General features: G+C 40.7%; 1 protein-coding gene across 2 annotated transcripts in view; it reads right to left on the reverse strand.

The window, feature by feature from the left end:
- grik5 (glutamate receptor, ionotropic, kainate 5) overlaps positions 1 to 17,820 on the reverse strand; it is a gene marked incomplete at its 3' end in the record, with an annotated part of 124,014 nt that overhangs the window by 66,425 nt on the left and 39,769 nt on the right. For both annotated transcript variants that reach the window (XM_080425631.1, XM_080425630.1), the window contains exons 6-8: positions 17,419 to 17,472; positions 9,768 to 9,926; positions 3,737 to 3,889 (exon numbers count right to left, since the gene is read on the reverse strand). In XM_080425631.1, the coding sequence (XP_080281757.1) occupies positions 3,737 to 3,889; positions 9,768 to 9,926; positions 17,419 to 17,472 (366 nt within the window). The remainder of the gene's footprint in view (positions 1 to 3,736; positions 3,890 to 9,767; positions 9,927 to 17,418; positions 17,473 to 17,820) is intronic.

The raw sequence follows: 17,820 nt of genomic DNA on the forward strand, positions 1-17,820 counted from the left end.
TTGGCTATTCAAAAATAGCAGATATACAAGCTCATAGCGCGGCACCGAGTGCCGCGCTATGAGCTTGTATATCTGCTATTTTTGAGAAATCATAAAAATGTGTGCAAATCTTTGAATAAATATTTTTTCAAGCGAATATTTGTCACTCAAATCTTTGCTTCTGGGGGTCCCTGGAACAAAATATTTTGAGATGGGGGTCGGCGGCCAAATACATATACTTTTGGGGGTCCTTGACATGAAAAAGTTTGAAAACCACTGATATAGAAACATAGGTTTTTTCAGAAAACTTTTGGGATTTAGAAGACATTTGTAGAATCGGCTTGGGTTAAATAGTGAAAATAGCCGATCTACAAGCTTGTAGATCGGCTATTGTCACTACTTTTGTGCGACACTCTTGCACAGCTAGGTAGGTAGTTAATTTACGAAAATCAAAACATAAAAAGTTGAAATATGGAGATACAAGGTTTCTGCCCGACAGCAACGATCTGTACGTGTGTGTGTGTGCATGGATGTAGCGTACTGCATGTGTGTGGGCCTCACTTAGCGCGTATAGGCATAATGTGTGACTAGGACATATGGCATGTCCTCTAGTATAATTATATGATTTTGTCGTACACGGCTGATTTAAAAGCTGATCCTCTCAGCAGGGGACGTGGGCGGGTAAAGGATCACACACACGCACACTCACACATACATAATAAATTATACACACACACACACCACCACACCACATGCTACTACAATACCAGCATGCATGTCCACACATACCGTATGATGTAGACAAGCAACATCTTATATCAACAGACTACGCACATACAGTAGATTAACGTGCGTGCTACTGTAGCTTGCAGTGTAACTAAGCAGTGTAACTAAGCACATTGTGTGTGTGTAACTAAGCAGGCAATCTGGGAACCCATCGCCAACTGAAAATGAAAAACAGCGCCCTCTGCTGTTTGTTCTATGTCTGTTGGCTCTGGGGGGAAGAAAACGTAGAGCCAGAGCACAAGGAGACCGGTGTTTGTGTATGCCTATGCCGCGTCACTTCCGGTTGGTGCGACTATGTTTTCATTCCCACTAACAATATTTCTACACGGAACACTAACACCACTTCTCCCAGAGAACATGGATCGTTTTGGTTATAAGCCCACTTGTTTCTATGATGAAAGAGTAAGTTAAAATGTGAATATATTTCCGTGGTTTTGTCTGCTCCGCGGACGCTATTGTTAAATTAGTTTCGGTTTGTTTCGAGGGGGAAAGATCGACGGACATGTGAATCCCGCCCACTACATTTGATTGGGTAAAGCGCGGCCTGCTTCCTGATCTGAAGGCACGCCCACTTGTAGCCCAGTGTGTACATGTTACGACGAGCCTTCACGACAGATTCTCACGCAGTGCAGAATCTGTTCTTGAGAGATTACTAAGCAGGTAACTAAGGACATTTACTCAAGTACTGTACTTAATAGGGGTGTGCCGATATATCGTCCCACGATATATCGCGCTACGTTTTCGTGACGATATGTATTGTTTGGGCGTTTTTGAAAAAAAGAATGAAAAAAAAAGAATAATAATTTAATTTATTAATTTATTTTATTTTGTATTTGTTTTGCAATAAAAAATTATGCAAAAACACAAGTTTTTGTTTGCATTTGCTTCCCCCCCCATATATTTTCATAAGATTTTTTTTCCCCCCCATATATTTTCATAATAAAAAAGTGCCATATATCGTATCGTGAGCCCAATATCGTGTATCGTATCGTGAAATTAGTGTCGGCACACCCCTAGTACTTAAGTACAATTTTGAGGTGCTTTTACTTTACTTGAGTATACTTCTACTCCACTACATCTCAGACGCAAATGTTGCACTTTTTACTCCACTACAATTATTTGAAAACTTTAGTTACAGTACAAGCAACTTTATAGATCTTTGGTTATTATTACAAAACGTACATTAGCCTAACCAATTAAGCCCTATTTTATATTTCAGCTATTCAAAAACAGGCCAATCTACAAGCCCAAAACGGATCTCATTGCAAAAATAAATAAATAAATATATATATATATTTTTTTTTAAATTATTATTATTATTTTATTAATGCGAGAACAATGGCTTCTTTTATAGCATGCTAACCTTCCACGAATAGAAAGCCTGCAGTTTCTATAAGCAGGGGTGCACATAACTGGTGCGCAGGTGCGCATGCGTCGCCAAAATAAATTCTGCGTGGCACATCAGACGACGCGAGGCGCTTTTGCGTACCAACAGCTGGGACAGGAATTTCCAAGCTTTTATTTTTTAGCTAAACTAAAAAATAAAAGCCTGGAGATCGAGGCTAGGAATTTACTTCCTGAAGCCACACTCACACATGCACAGTGATGCACGCCCATACACAATACACACCCATGGGGAGGAGGCGGAGGTGGAGGGGAGGCATGCTGCAGTGCACGTGATTGTGCGAGTGTGGCCTCGAATCCTGACAGAGTCAGTCGCGCGACTCGCAAGCAGCAAGCTGCTGGCTGTGTTGCAGGCACTCGTCACCGATGATGAACCGCGATGGTGCAAAATATGCCGTGAACGTCCCAATCTGGCGGATAAAGGCAGCGCAGCACAGGGCACCAACGTTGGGGAGGGCACCAAACGGCGATAAGAAAAAAAAGAAAGGTGAAAAACGGCGGAATGTAGGCGCTACAATATGTAGGTGCTATACTATTTTTGAGAAATCGTAAAAATGTGTGCAAATCTTTGAATATATATATTTTTTTTTAAGCGACATTTGTAACTCAAATCTTTGCTTCTGGGGGGTCCCTGGAACAAAATATTTTGAGATGGGGGTCCTTGGCCAAATACATATACATTTTGGGGTCCTTGACATGAAAACGTTTGAGAACCACTGACATACTGTAGTAACATACGTTTTTTCAAAAAACAGTTTTTAGAAGACATTCTAAAAACAGACATTTTGTAAAATCGGCCTCAGGTCTTAATGGGTTAAGTCAAATATCTGAGCACTTCTTCCACCACTGCTAGCTTGTGTATCTGCGCACATGAAACACAGAGCAAATGGTTATAATAATATAGGTCCCACTCCTTGGGGTGTTTTTTGTCACGGTACAGTATATATGTATATATATGCACATACGTGCTCTGCATTCACACATCCTATAATCACTAGGAGCAGTGAGTAGCCATTCGCTCAGGGAGCAATTAGGGGTTAAGAGTCTTGCTCAGGGACGCACATCGACACATTGTTGGCCTGGCCTGGAATCAAACCTGCGACAACCAGGGCCTCTGGCTGCCCAGGCGGGCTCACTAACCACTAAGCTATGACCGCCCCTTATCTCCGCTCATCCGTACCCACCCGCAGTCACTTCTCTTAACTACCAAATATTTTCCATATTAGTTAAGCTGGGTCTATTCAGTGTTTTCCCAAGTCTGTTGGGCCTATGGCTTTTATTGATATGTACTGCTCTCGCCGTTTATTTTTCTTGGTATATTGTACCACAGTATATTTTCTTTTCTTTACTGTATCTGTAATATCTGTATGACTATGAATGAATGTTGTACAGGTGTGTGTACTGTATAATGTTACCTTAACTTACTGAAACACATTTTCCTGCAGAAAACCACTGCTCTAGCCCCTGGAGGGGTTTCAGGCACTCTCCCCTCTGATGTATCTTTTTTTAAACAACAAGTGAAAACAAACAACAAACGCGAGTGAAAACAAACAACAAACAAACCAACCATGCGCAGGTAGTTCATCAGGCTGGTCCCGTGTTGCCAGATCTGAGGCGAGGTGCAGCTGAGCGGCTTCACTCCGATCTCCTGGCTGCGGTTCAACTCCCGCACCGCCCCCACCACCACGTGCACCGCGTCAAACATCAACGCCGACGACAGCTGTGGAAGGCAGGGAGGGTTAATGGTGAGAGACACAGACCAGCCAGGGAGGGAGGGAGGGGGGGGGGGGGAAGAGGATTTGATTTGATTTGATCATCTTTATTTCGAACATGCAAATAAAATAACAAAACATCAGCGGTGGAAAAACTACTCTTATGTTTTACTTAAAGTAATACTAGGTAACGTTTTCAACAAAACTAAAGTTAAATTGTATATCTTTTGCGAGTGGCAAAAGTTTCACAACACCCACTCCGTGAATTTCACCCCCGGAAGCCTTTTATTTATATATTTTCTATTGAACGTGTACGGGGGGGACTTTCCCGGGAAAATGACGTTCCTGGCCAACGTCATGACGTCGTGGCCGACGTCCTCAGGAACTACCGCAACGGTTTCCTGTTTGGCCAGGAACTACCGCGCTATTAACAAAAAGGAACCTCACGCTGATTTTAAGATAATGTAGGATTGGAAGATCGAAAAAGAACAGAAAAAGAAAGCACAGCTCATGGTAACTAATGCTCCACTGGCTAAGAGAAACGATCCGTAGATAGTATGAAACAATTAAAAGATCGCTTTTTGAAACGCTTCCGGCTTCCGGTGAAAACGAATGGAATTCTGGGTAATCGAGGACTAGGGAAATTGTATGCAGTGACGGTAGTGACCAGCAGAGGTTGCTAAAAATCGTTATTTGTGATTCTGCATTGTACAACTTTAAGTCAAAAGTATCAATACTGCAATGTAGAAATACTCTGTTACAAGTCAAAGGCCTGTTCAAAATGTTACTTGAGTAAAAGTAGAAAAGTATTGGCATCAAAAAGTACCAAAAGTTTGAAAATAGCAGATCTACAAGCTCACAATGCGTCGCATCGCGACACGTTGTGAGCTTGTAGATCTGCTATTTTCAAATAGCCTATGTATAAAATAATATCATAATTTATATCTGAAAAGTAACTAAAGTTGTCAAATAATTGTGGAGTAAAAGTACTATATTTGCCTCTGAGATGTAGTGGAGTAGAAGTAAAAGTACTGAAAACTGGAAATACTCAAGTAAAGTAAAAATACGTCAAAATTGTACTTAAGTACAGTACTTGGGTAAATGTACTTTACACCACTGCAAAACATATTATATGTAAAAAAAAGAAAAAGCCACAATATAAAACAATGAAAATGTCATACTTAGCACATCAAAAAGGAGTAGGAAGAAGTATAAACGTATTTACCCTTGCCCCTTCTCAACTACGGATCTCATAGTTGTATAATTCCTATGGAATACTCATTTTCTATATATCTCTATTATAATACATGCATGTACCGCCTGTACTTATATACAGTATATGGTTGCTGTCGGGCAGAAACCTTGTATCTCCATATTTCAACTTTTGTAGTTTTTTTGGTATATTAACGCCCTATACCCCGTCATACCACAGTAACATACAAAAGTAACAAAAATAGCCGATCTACAAGCTCTCAGCACGTAGCGATGTGAGAAAAGAAGAAGAGGGGAGAGAGAGCGGAGGAGGGATGAGAGGAGTGTAGGGGAAGAATGAAAATTAACTGTTTGGGGGGGGGTGCGGAAGAGGGTAAAGTGTGATTAGAGGGAAGGAACAAAGGGATAAGGAGAAGTGGAGGGGAGAGAGAGAGAGAGAGAGAGGGGGGGGGAAGAGATGTGGGGAAACAGAGAAAGAGAACATCAATACACATTAAGTTCACGCCAAACGCCTGGTCTGAATCTACTTAGCTGCAAAATGAAATTACTGATGGTGGAAATTATGTAATTAGACATTATGTGCTAAACGCTGCTGTCTGGCGAGTAAACAAGGCTTTAACATCACTCTCTGGCGGGGAGGGTGCTGGTGAGGGCCAAACGTCCCCACAAGTATATAGAGTTTGAGACATAGACAATTGTGAGGACCACCACCACCACAAGAGAAATGGTTGTTTTATGATTAAAAAAAGATTTGGCTTGCAATTAGGATTGAGATTCAGGTTGGGGGTTGGGGTTAGTTAGAGCAGTGATTCTCAAACTTTTTTATGTCAAGGACCCCCAAAATGATACGTATTTGGCTGCGGACCCCCCGTCAAAAACATATTTTGAGCTGATCTACAAGCTCACAACATACTGTAACTAGACGCGTCGCAATTCTGGGAAATTGCAAAGTGTGGTTGCGCCGACGCCGGTCGCGGGCGGCCGCCGGGACGTGAGGATTACGCCGGGAGGATTACCGTCGGAGGCCGCGCGACGTGCGATTCGAATTTGGTGCCGATCGGATCCCGAGTTCGTGACGCGTGCCGTTCTGATTTGAGGAAATAGGCCCCTTCCACTAAAGAAACAGGCCCACTCCTGAGATCACTTGCTTTTCTTTTTGAGAGAACTGATCCCCCCAAAAATCACGTTTTTGTGTCAAACGGTTACATTTTGCGCATTTGTGGTGCCCCCTATGGGTCAAAGTGGAAATGCTTTTGGGGATTTGTTGAGTAAACCATCCTCGACATGTGATTAAAAATTGGGATTGACTGGACGTTTCGTTCGCGTTTTTAGGCATTTTTTGTAAAACGGGCCCCTCCCGCTAACTTTGGAATCCAATTAAGGCCAAACAGTATAGAGTATCAAAATTCCGCTTGGATATGTTTATCGCATGGGTCCATAAATCATGTGTACCAATTTTTGTGAGATTTGGACAAAATCTGTAGGAGGAGATAAAAGTGTGTTTTGAAGAAATTTCAAAATGGCGGAAAATCGATCCAGACGGAAATGGGCGTGGCCTATATGGGGAGTTGCGTCATGACCCAAGGAATCCAGGGGAAAATATCTTTTTATTCTACGACCTACGGTTCAAGCGTTATAGGCCAAAAGGTAAAGTGGGCTGTTATAGCGCCACCATGTGGCCGACTGGTGTGATTCTTTTTATAATAATTTTGCAATAATTTATTAACCTCCCCTCCAAGTCTTGTAACTGTAGCCCTTACGGTTTACGAGAAAAAATACTTGAATGGGAGTTTTTTCATTTTCCCATTAAAGTGGATGGGGAAATTTAATGCACTAATAAATCAATATCAATTAAACTATGTAACCAATCTCTTAGCAAAGTACAAGCAGTCTATTCCCGGTGAAGCCGGTCATTTTGACATATGGCACGAAATTGGGAACAATTAACTGTGGGAGAAATAGCGAATATGAAAAAAGTTTATCTATAATAATAAAGTCGGTAGAGTACTATAGTCTGGTTGCCCATTCGGGCAACCACACTAATTATGCCATGCCAGGTGCGACCTGGTGTGAGCTTGTAGATCAGCTATTTAATGCTTTAGGCTTAGGATAAAAAATAGCAACAATCTGTGACTGTGTATAATGCATGTCATGTGTCCATTGTGTAGCAGTGTTGGGCAGTAATATATTACTATTACTTATTACCTTCCTTTTAAAGTAATACATTTCGTTACATATTACTGTCTGAGCAACAGTAATATATTAATATTACATATTACTTTTTAGTTACTTAAAAAAAAAAGCTAAAATTGAACAATTAAATAATCTTGATTTTGTATCATTATTATTAGCCCACAAAAAAAAAAGTGGGGCACAGAGATGGGCAAACATTTTAATTATAAGATAGGATTATAAATTACATTAATGAATCAATTTATTTACTTAAATTAATCAATTCATAAATAGACATATACCTTCTATGTAGCCTATAATGACATGACAAGACACAAGCCTCTTTCTATACCTTTTTTTTAAATTAAAGTCCACAGAACAAGGACTGCATGAGCAGAATGCAAATGAAAGTGCTTGTAGATCTGCTATTTTCAAATGGCTGAAATGTAGGGCTGAAGCGGTTAATGTATGTTCTGTAATAATAATCCAAATCTACAAACTAACTTGTAAACAGGCCTGGAATTTCGTCATTTTAGGGGCAAGGCCACTTGGCCTTTGGTGTTGCCATTTTTTTTAGGGCACAAAGGCCAAATGCCAGGGCAGGAAGGCCATAAAAAGAATTAAGTCCACGGAAAGAATTGAACTTGAAGGTTAAGGATGATTTTATTTTAATATAGTACAAGAATAACTATCTGTGAAATATACCCATTTATTTCACAAAATAATGTGTTGGCAAATTACCAATATTTGTACAAAGTTATACTGGTCTCAATGTCACTTTCAGCCCTGGTCTTTCTTCACTGACTGAAGTAGCGGTCACATGAATCACATTAGATTCACAGATTAGAGATTAGGCTATTTTCACAAATTTAAATTGTTTTAAAATAATAATAATAAAAAGAACATACAAGGTTTCCATCCGACAGCGACAATATATAGCCTATATATGGTTCTGTATCAGTATATGAGTCAGTTTTAGCAGATTTCATTCTAATTGGCTAATATGACTGCCTATGAATTTCATGGCCTGGGTAGGTAAACCTGGCCTGGCGGAGATATGCTGTGTTGCGCACAGCAGAACAACAGCTGAAAGCAATTAACTTAAACGAGGACTGGCCTGCGCAGCAAAAACGGTCAGATTCTAGCTGCTGAAATAAACTTTCTTTTTAGATCATTGTTGACAAACGAACAGAACATGGATGTTGTTTGCAAAAGGATTATTTCTTGTCCATTTGTTTGTGAGGTGAGATCACAGCTTCTCTCTACTTTTGTGTGATATTGATAGCATATAACTTTGAATTTGTTGCAGTTAATTTCTATTGCTTACTGTACTGGATATTAGGAATTTGGGGATTTTGCTGTATTTTGTGTATTGCTGTTGATCAAGACAAAATAAGCGTCGGGTTTTTGCGATTAGATGTGCACACTGCGCTGCCAGCCACTAACAATCAATTTAATACCTTTACTAGGCTAGATGCTGCGGCTTTGTGGGTGGATGAAAAAAACCACCTTCACTTTGGTGGGTAACGCACAAAGTAACGTAGTAACGTAGTGTCATTTTAATAATATATTACAGCTTCTCCTTGTAGTAATACGTTACATTACCCGTTACCGCAATTCGGTAATATATTACGTAACGGCGTTACGTTACTAACGCACGTTACCCAACACTGTTGTGTATGTGCCTGAGCGTGCACAAAGGAATGCATGGCGAACATGCATGCAATTCTGCATTCATGTGTAAGTGAAATTGACAGATTCATGAACGTGCAAGCATATGAATGCGAATGTGCAAGTATATAAGCTTGCGTGTGTGTGTGCGTGTGTCTGTATCTGTGCGTGCGTGCGTGCGTGCGTGCGTGTGTGTTTGCGTGTGTGCGTGCGTGCGTGTGTGCGTGAATGCGTGTGTGAATGCGTGCGTGAATGCGTGCGTGTACATGAATTACTACTGTATACAGTACTTATGAGAGCCAAACATCCCCACAATTATGGTACAATTTGAGAACTATATTGTGAGGTGCTCACTGGTTGTCTTTATGGCTCACAATTCACGCTGTGCAAGACCGGTTGAGTGTCTAAACGGAAGTACCGGAATTTGGCGGAAGTACCGCCCAAGGAAATGACGTTTACAAGTGTACTTTACAAATCTGTTAACATTCTCCGTGACTGAAACGAGTGATTGGTCGAAAAAGATCGTTTCCGGGGGAAATAGGTACGTCGGAAGTCCCGCCCCTATAGACACTCTCTGCATTAGGTCTTGACCAGGCTTTTCTCTTCGCAGATGAGTAAGGCTGGGAACGAGGCTACTCACAATTAGGGAAACGTTGAGGTTAGGGTTAGGATTAAGCATTTAGAGGTAAAGAAAATAGCTTATAGATCGGCTATTTTCCGGTGAGGGTTAAAAATGGCAAAACATTCAAAAAATGGCATTCATCAAATTGCTGTTTTAGAATAGTAGAGTAACACAAAAATGTGTGTGTGCGTATAGGGGAGCGTACTGACCGCGGGGCCGGGGTAGGTGAGGTCACAGCCCTCCCTCCAGGACAGGTTGAGGCTGCGGATGAACTCCAGGTAGAAGGGATGGGTGGTGTTGAACATGGAGAAGCCCACGATGTTCGAGTGCTCGTCCACTATGTCGTCCAGCCTCAACAGGGGGAAGTCCTGGGAACGCAAGAAGGTCAAAGGTCACAATGAAACCACCATTACTTTAAAACCACTTGAACCCTGTATTATATATTAAGGTGGGCTCAGCCTCAGACTACAAGATAAACCAGGGTCAATTTGTTTCTCTCTGTAGACTGCCTTTCTCTCTTTAGACTGCCTTTCTCTCTTCGGACCGCCTTTCTCTCTTTAGACTGCCTTTCTCTCTGTAGACTGCCTTTCTCTCTTTAGACTGCCTTTCTCTCTTCGGACCGCCTTTCTCTCTTTAGACTGCCTTTCTCTCTTTAGACTGCCTTTCTCTCTTTAGACTGCCTTTCTCTCTTTAGATTGCCTTTCTCTCTTTAGACTGCCTTTCTCTCGCGACCGAGAGAAAGTGACTTTTGTCACTGAGACCGGTCCAAACAACCTGTGGTGCCTTGTTGTAGATATGTGGGAAGAACACTATTACGTGTCTTCTCAGATACTTCACATCTTCACATACTCAAGTAAAGTAAAAGTATCTAAAAATTATGAGGGGCCGTTTAGGCCAAAAATAATGAAACACTTTCACACACGCTAACGAGACAGTCTTATACTTACTACTGAAATGCTTTTACATTCAATTTTGAGACACTTTCACACACACTGATGAGACACTCTTACATATACTACTGAAATGCTATACGTTCAGTATTGAAACACTTGCACACTCACTACTGAAACACTCTCACATACATACATACTTTGTAAATAGATGCACGTTCATATATGAAACTTTATACATACTCATCTGAACACTTACGCATACATATGAGAAACACATACACATACATATATACTTCTGTGCCATATACACATGCATACGAAATGCTTGCACGCATAAACATTTATACATTTATATCTGAAACACTCACACATACACGAAAAGGCTGCATGTATATCGCTGAACACTTGTACATTTACAACTGAATTTCTTGTATATTATTACAAACTAAAATGAAAACTTTAGATGCATGTGCAAGCCTTTCACATGTATTCATACGAGTCATTTCAGTAGTATGTATAAATAAATTCAATAATATATATACACATAATTTCAGTGATATGTATAAGTGAGTTCAGTATAATGTATAAAAGAGTTTCACATGTATTCATACAAGTGATCTAAGTAGTATGTATAAATGATTTCAATAGTGTATATATACACCATTTTTAAAGCATGTACAGATCATTTCACATGTATTCATACAAGTAATATCAGTGATGTATATAAGTAATTTTGATAGTATATATAAATCATTACAATAGCATATAGATCATTTAACTATAATGTATATAGTTTCACATGTATGCATACAAGAAATCTCAGTAGCATACGGAAGTGGTTTCAGTAACACCGGAAGGCACAGGCAGGTGCGCGCGCACACCAGGAAGAAACTTCCTCCAGAAAAATATATAAATAATTCGCGGTAAAATATTTTTTTACCGCGAATATTTTACAAATCCACGGGACACCACCATTTTGCATGACCACGTCCTACTTTATCCTACTTTATAAACAATAAAATCCACTTAGAAATGGTCTTAGAAAGACGATACAAATATCAATAATAATCCACGGGAGCCGCCATTTTGCGCATGCTCAGACCGAATTCTTTAGGTAACACGTTTGCGTGTAACACCGTCCGCGCAGTTGAAACGTGACGCTTGTAGATATGCTATTTTCGGCTGCTAGGGTTCAAGTGGTTAATGTAAAAAAAAAAAAATCATATCACACAATGATTTGGCGGACCCCCTGTAGTAACTCTGAGGACCCCCTGTTGAAGCCCCCTGCTCTACTCTATTTCATCTAAATTAATGGATAAGTTATAGAACTGCCCCTGCATTGTCATTACAGCCATTTCCTTTAAATCAGTGGTTCTCAACCAGTGGTCCTTGAGGGGGTCCCCAGCAAAAGGTTTTAATACATTTTCAACCCTTTATCCATATTGTATATGTTGGCTATTCAAAAATAGCAGATATACAATAAATAAAAATAAAAGATTAATGCTATAGTGGCACCAAAAAGATTCTGAGGGCAACACAAAACCCCCCGTTGACAAAACCGTCCCGGGGGGCACCGAACGGGTCCGCACTGACCCCAAATAGCTGATGTATAGGCTATATGGGTTGAAGTGGTTAAACTGCTGGGGACCCCCAGAACACTTCCAAGGACCCCCCTGGTAGTGATGCGCGGCAGCGCGGGACGGGCGGGTCTCTGTCTGTCTGTCTGTCTGTCTGTCTGTCTGTCTCTGTCTGTCTGTCTATAAATGAAGAAAAAAAAAACCTGACCACGCATCACCCCCCAGGGGGGTCCCCGGACCCCACTGTGAGCACCGATGCGCGCATCTTCAACAGGAGTTGGATGGGATGGCCTAGCGACGCGTGTTTAATACAATTAATTCATAGATACATTTTGATTGGTCAAAAGTCTAGTAAACTCGTGTGGATTAGCCTACGGAGACATTTTTATGAAGTTTTGATCGGAGAGCTACGCACTTATGGTTCTCTTTGTGTCAGTCTGTGCAACGTATGGTTCGTGGCCCCGGCCGGAGCGGCTTGGAGCGGCAGGCGGTTCTTGAGTAAATGTACTTAGTTACTTTACACTGTCGATTGGTCTATATCCAGCCCAAGTCTGTATCATCATACATTTCGACAATTTGAAAATAGCAGATCTACAAGCTCACAGATCTGTAGATCTGCTATTTTCAAAAGATTTGTATATGTCATACAGAAAACTTGTGAAATGGGACATTCTGCATAATGAGTAGCCTACTTTCTACTTTTGGTAGGCCTATTTAATTTTTTGTAGGCTACTTTTACTCAAGTACATTTTTTATTCCGGACTTTATACTTAACTGTTACTTTGTAACAGAGTATTTCTACATTGCAGTATTGATACTTAAAGTAAAAATGTGAGTACTTTTTTTTCTCCACTGACTGTATCCATGTCCAGTCCAACCACGAGGTTAGTGCCAGGGACCACCATATAATATTTATGGTGTTTTTCACAATTTGTCAAATATTTTTGAAAATAGCAGATCTACAAGCTCACAATGCATTGCATTGTGAGCTTGTAGATTGGATATTTTCAAATAGCTGATATAGGCTATATATGTAATGGTTAAAGTGTTTATACTGCTGGGGACCCCCAGAACACTCCCGAGTCCCAAGGACCCTGGTAGTGATGCGAGGGGGTCTCTCTCTCTCTCTCTCTCTCTCTCTCTCTCTCTCTCTCTCTCTCTCTCTCTCTCTTTCGATCGCGCACGCTCTCTCTCTCTCGCTCGCTCGCTCGCTCTCTCTCTCTCTCGGGCCGTTGATTTATATATTGTTTTGTTGAACTTGTGCTCCGTGGCGGGGCGGGTTATGAAAAAAAACTGACCCGCGCATCACCCCTGGGGGTCCCCACTCCCCGGACCCCATTTTGAGCACCAGTGCGCTCATCCAATGGGATGGCCTATACTAGATTGTTTAATAAAATGAATAGGCCTACATAAATGCATTTTGATTGGTCAGAGTAGCAGTCACCAGCATTTCCACAAAATATGACTGCTGTCCGAATAAATAAAAGACACATTTTCGCTCCGCGAAATTTCGTCTTTGATGTGGAAGCTTGCATTGACTTTATAAGGTTTTAAAAAACAGGCGAAAAAAAACTTTTTTATTTGCATGAAGAATTCGCCCCAGTGTGTAAGGACCTTACACTGCTGCGTAGGTGATATATTAGTATTCGATATCAAATTAATTAAAGTGGGTCTCCGTTCCCCTCCATGCTGCCTTTGTCTTCTCCTTCTTATCTTCTCCTTCTCTCTGGAAGTTTCTTCCTGGTGTGCCCGCGCACCTGCCTGTGTCTTCCGGTGTTACTGAAACCACTTCCGTATGCTACTGAGATTTCTTGTATGCATACATGTGAAATTATATACATTATAGTTAAATGATCTATATGCTATTGTAATGATTTATATATACTATCAAAATTACTTATATACATCACTGATATTACTTGTATGAATACATGTGAAATGATCTGTACATGCTTTAAAAATGGTGTATATATACACTATTGAAATCATTTATACATACTACTTAGATCACTTGTATGAATACATGTGAAACTCTTTTATACATTATACTGAACTGAACTCACTTATACATATCACTGAAATTATGTGTATATATATTATTGAATTTATTTATACATACTACTGAAATGACTCGTATGAATACATGTGAAAGGCTTGCACATGCATCTAAAGTTTTCATTTTAGTTTGTAATAATATACAAGAAATTCAGTTGTAAATGTACAAGTGTTCAGCGATATACATGCAGCCTTTTCATATGTGTATGTGTGAGTGTTTCAGATATAAATGTATAAATGTTTAACTTGTATGCGTGCAAGCATTTCGTATGCATGTGTATATGGCACAGAAGTATATATGTATGTGTATGTGTTTCTCATATGTATGCGTAAGTGTTCAGATGAGTATGTATAAAGTTTCATATATGAACGTGCATCTATTTACAAAGTATGTATGTATGTGAGAGTGTTTCAGTAGTGAGTGTGCAAGTGTTTCAATACTGAACGTATAGCATTTCAGTAGTATATGTAAGAGTGTCTCATCAGTGTGTGTGAAAGTGTCTCAAAATTGAATGTAAAAGCATTTCAGTAGTAAGTATAAGACTGTCTCGTTAGCGTGTGTGAAAGTGTTTCATTATTTTTGGCCTAAACGGCCCCTCATAAAAAATTGTACTTAAGTACAGTACTTGAGTAAATAAATATACCTGGTACTAAGGAAAGGAGAGTGTCACAAAGAAGGCAGATGAAAACAGCGGAAAAAGCAGCGACAGAGGCCGGCCGACAGCGGCGAAAGAAACTAAGAATAAAGAGAAAAGAGACAGATAATGTCTGCGGTCGCCTTCACCTCACACAACCTCCCATTTATTCACTTTATCTTTCCCTACTCGTCCACTAACACAGCCTTGTGCCATCATTCCTTACATCGTACTCTCTCTCTCTCTCTCGCTCTCACACCCTCTCTCTCTCTCGCTATCTCGCATGAATTATATCTGTATATTTAGTTTTTCTATATTGTTGGTTTTGTTGCACTGTTTTGTTTTGTTTTTGTCCAGTGTAGCCCACGAATGGACTACAGTGGAATCAGGCCTCTGGCGTTTTTGTGTCCATTTGGCGTGTGTTTATCTTGTTGTACTGCCTGTAGGTTTAAAAATAGTCAATCAATCAATCAATAAATCAATCTCTGTCCCTCTCTCTTTCTTTCCCTCCTGTATCCTTTTACAGTGGTGGACAAAAACTCAAGTAAATACTCAAAAGTACAAATTACTACCGGAAAGTAAATTTTCCTTTTAACACATTCCACGCCAGAGTTTAATATCATAATGTACTCACCAGTGCCAGCGATTTATTGTTGTTTTTTTGTTTTTTCACCTCGCCACAGACCTCGCTAAATACCTTAAGATCGCGCGTTCAACTGTTTGTAGACACACAGGGTAGCTGTGTGAGTGGCCCAGAGAAGAAATTTTCAATCGGCGATCGTCCATTTTGCAGTAGTCGCAGTTTCTATTAAACAGCGTTCAGCGCGGAGAAAAAAAACACCGGAGATAATGGCGGATTAGGGGAAGCTTTAGAGCGGCGGCGGATGGGAACGAAAATCTTCGATTGACATTTCCGGTGTGCTACAATGAAATGTGTCACTGCGAGGGAGGCCTACAATTAAATGTGTCACTGCGAGAAAAAAAAGAAGAAAAAAAAGACCACTTCGCGTAGAACTACGCAACTGGCACGCTGCGCAATTATTTAGGTTCGCGTAGAACTACACGATGGGCACGCAATGTGTTGTATCAATGCATCTCTGTATTGAAATTTAAAAATGTAAAAAAAAAGAAGAAAGAAAATAGAACATAATAGCACATCTACAAAAAAATAGCATATCCACAAGCTCACAGCGAGTTGCGAGCTTGTAGATCGGCTATTTTCAGTGAAGTGGTTCATGCATAACATATTTATGTGACTAGAAATGTAGTGGAGTCAAAAGTACAATATTTCTATTTGAAACATAGCAGGGTGAAAGTCATGAGCTTGCAAAAAAACAGAAAAATAATCCCCAAAAATGTACTTAAGTACAGTACTCACGTAAATGTACTTAGTTACTGTCTACCACTGCCCTTTTATACCGTCCTGCACCTCTCCCTCTCGCTCTGTTCTTGCTCCCCTTCCTTTCTCCTTTCCTTTCTCTTCCATCATCCTTTTTCTCACCACCTCTCTCTCTCGCCTTCCCTCTACTGTACGATTGGTGGTTCTCAAATCTTTTCATGTCAAGGACCCCCAAAATGATATGTATTTGGCCGCGGACCCCCATCTCAAAATATTTTGTTCCAGGGACCCCCCAGAAGCAAAGATTTGAGTTAAAACATTTTCGCTTTAAAAAAATATATATATTCAAAGATTTGCCCGAATTTTTCTAAAATAGCAGATCTACAAGCTCATAGCGCGGCACTCGGTGCTGCGCTATGAGCTTGTAGATCTGCTATTTTTGAATAGCCAAAGTGTAAAATAATGCTTTTTTTAGCTCAAATCTTGCTCCCCTTCCTTTCTCCTTTCCTTTCTCTTCCATCATCCTCTCTCACCACCTCTCTCTCTCTCTCGCCTTCCCTCTACTGTACATCACTATCTCTCTCTCTCTCTCTCGCCTTCCCTCTACTGTACATCACTACCTCTCTCTCTCTCGCCTTCCCTCTACTGTACATCCCTTCAGAGGCATCAGTCTGGGTCCCAGGGGACGGTGGCTGCCCCTCCCTTAGCGTTCACATTACCCTACAATACTGTACTTTTATGCAAATGTTCTCTGAACGATTCATCCGACTTATAGATCGGCTCTGAGTGCGTTTTCTTGCCTGTAATCATACATTCATTAGCCACTTCCAACCTGGTGTCCGTATGTTGAGCATGTCACTATAAGCAATCACTTTTTTTAATTGTCATGTTCTTTTTATGTAGTCCTATATATATATAGACGTGTTGTGAGCTTATAGATTGGCTGAAGTGGTTAATGCGTTGAAGTGTTTGCTGTGTCTGTCCATGCACATATGAATTAAAAGTACCAGAAGGACATATATACAGTATATAGGGTTTATATAATAGACCAACGCATTGTGAGCTTGTAGATTGGCAATTTTAGCGGAAGACATTTGGTGTAGACAGGGAAAAAAAGCGGTCCACGTACAGGTTCAGTTTACTAAGTCTAGAGGGTTCAAGTGGTCACTTTTTGTTCTGAAATGACGCCTGCATGTGCATCACTTCCTCTTGTTTTCTGAGCTCACAGAGAGGCCTATAGTGAGTGGGCAGACTTGAAGTGCAAGTCAGAATAGGACGGGAGAGGAGAGGAGAGGAGAGGAGAGGAGAGGAGAGGAGGGGAGAGGAGAGGAGAGGAGAGGAGAGGACTGTTGTGCTCTTACCATGGTGGTTAGGATGTACTTGTAAAATGCTGACGTCATCCCCAGCTCTGATGCCTGTAGGATAAGGTGAGAGAGAGAGAGAGAGAGAGAGAGAGAGAGAGAGAGAGAGAGAGAGAGAGAGAGAGAGAGAGAGAGAGAGAGAGAGAGAGAGAGAGAGAGAATGTGAGATATGGAAAGAATTGGCAAAAGAGAGGAGAGGAGGACAAAGGGAGAGAGAAAGAGAGAAGGAAAGTCAGTGAAGGAGGTGAGAAAGTGTGAATGCATTAAACAGAGAGAGAGAGAGAGAGAGAGAGAGAGGGGGGAGTAAGAGAGGGAGAGAGAGAGAAAGCAAAGAAGGACAACGATAGTGTGTGTGTGTGTGTGTGTGTGTGTGTGTGTGTGTGTGTGTGTGTGTGTGTGTGT

Source organism: Gymnoscopelus braueri, assembly GCF_963280865.1.
Source record: "Gymnoscopelus braueri genome assembly, chromosome: 4".
NCBI lineage: Eukaryota > Metazoa > Chordata > Actinopteri > Myctophiformes > Myctophidae > Gymnoscopelus > Gymnoscopelus braueri.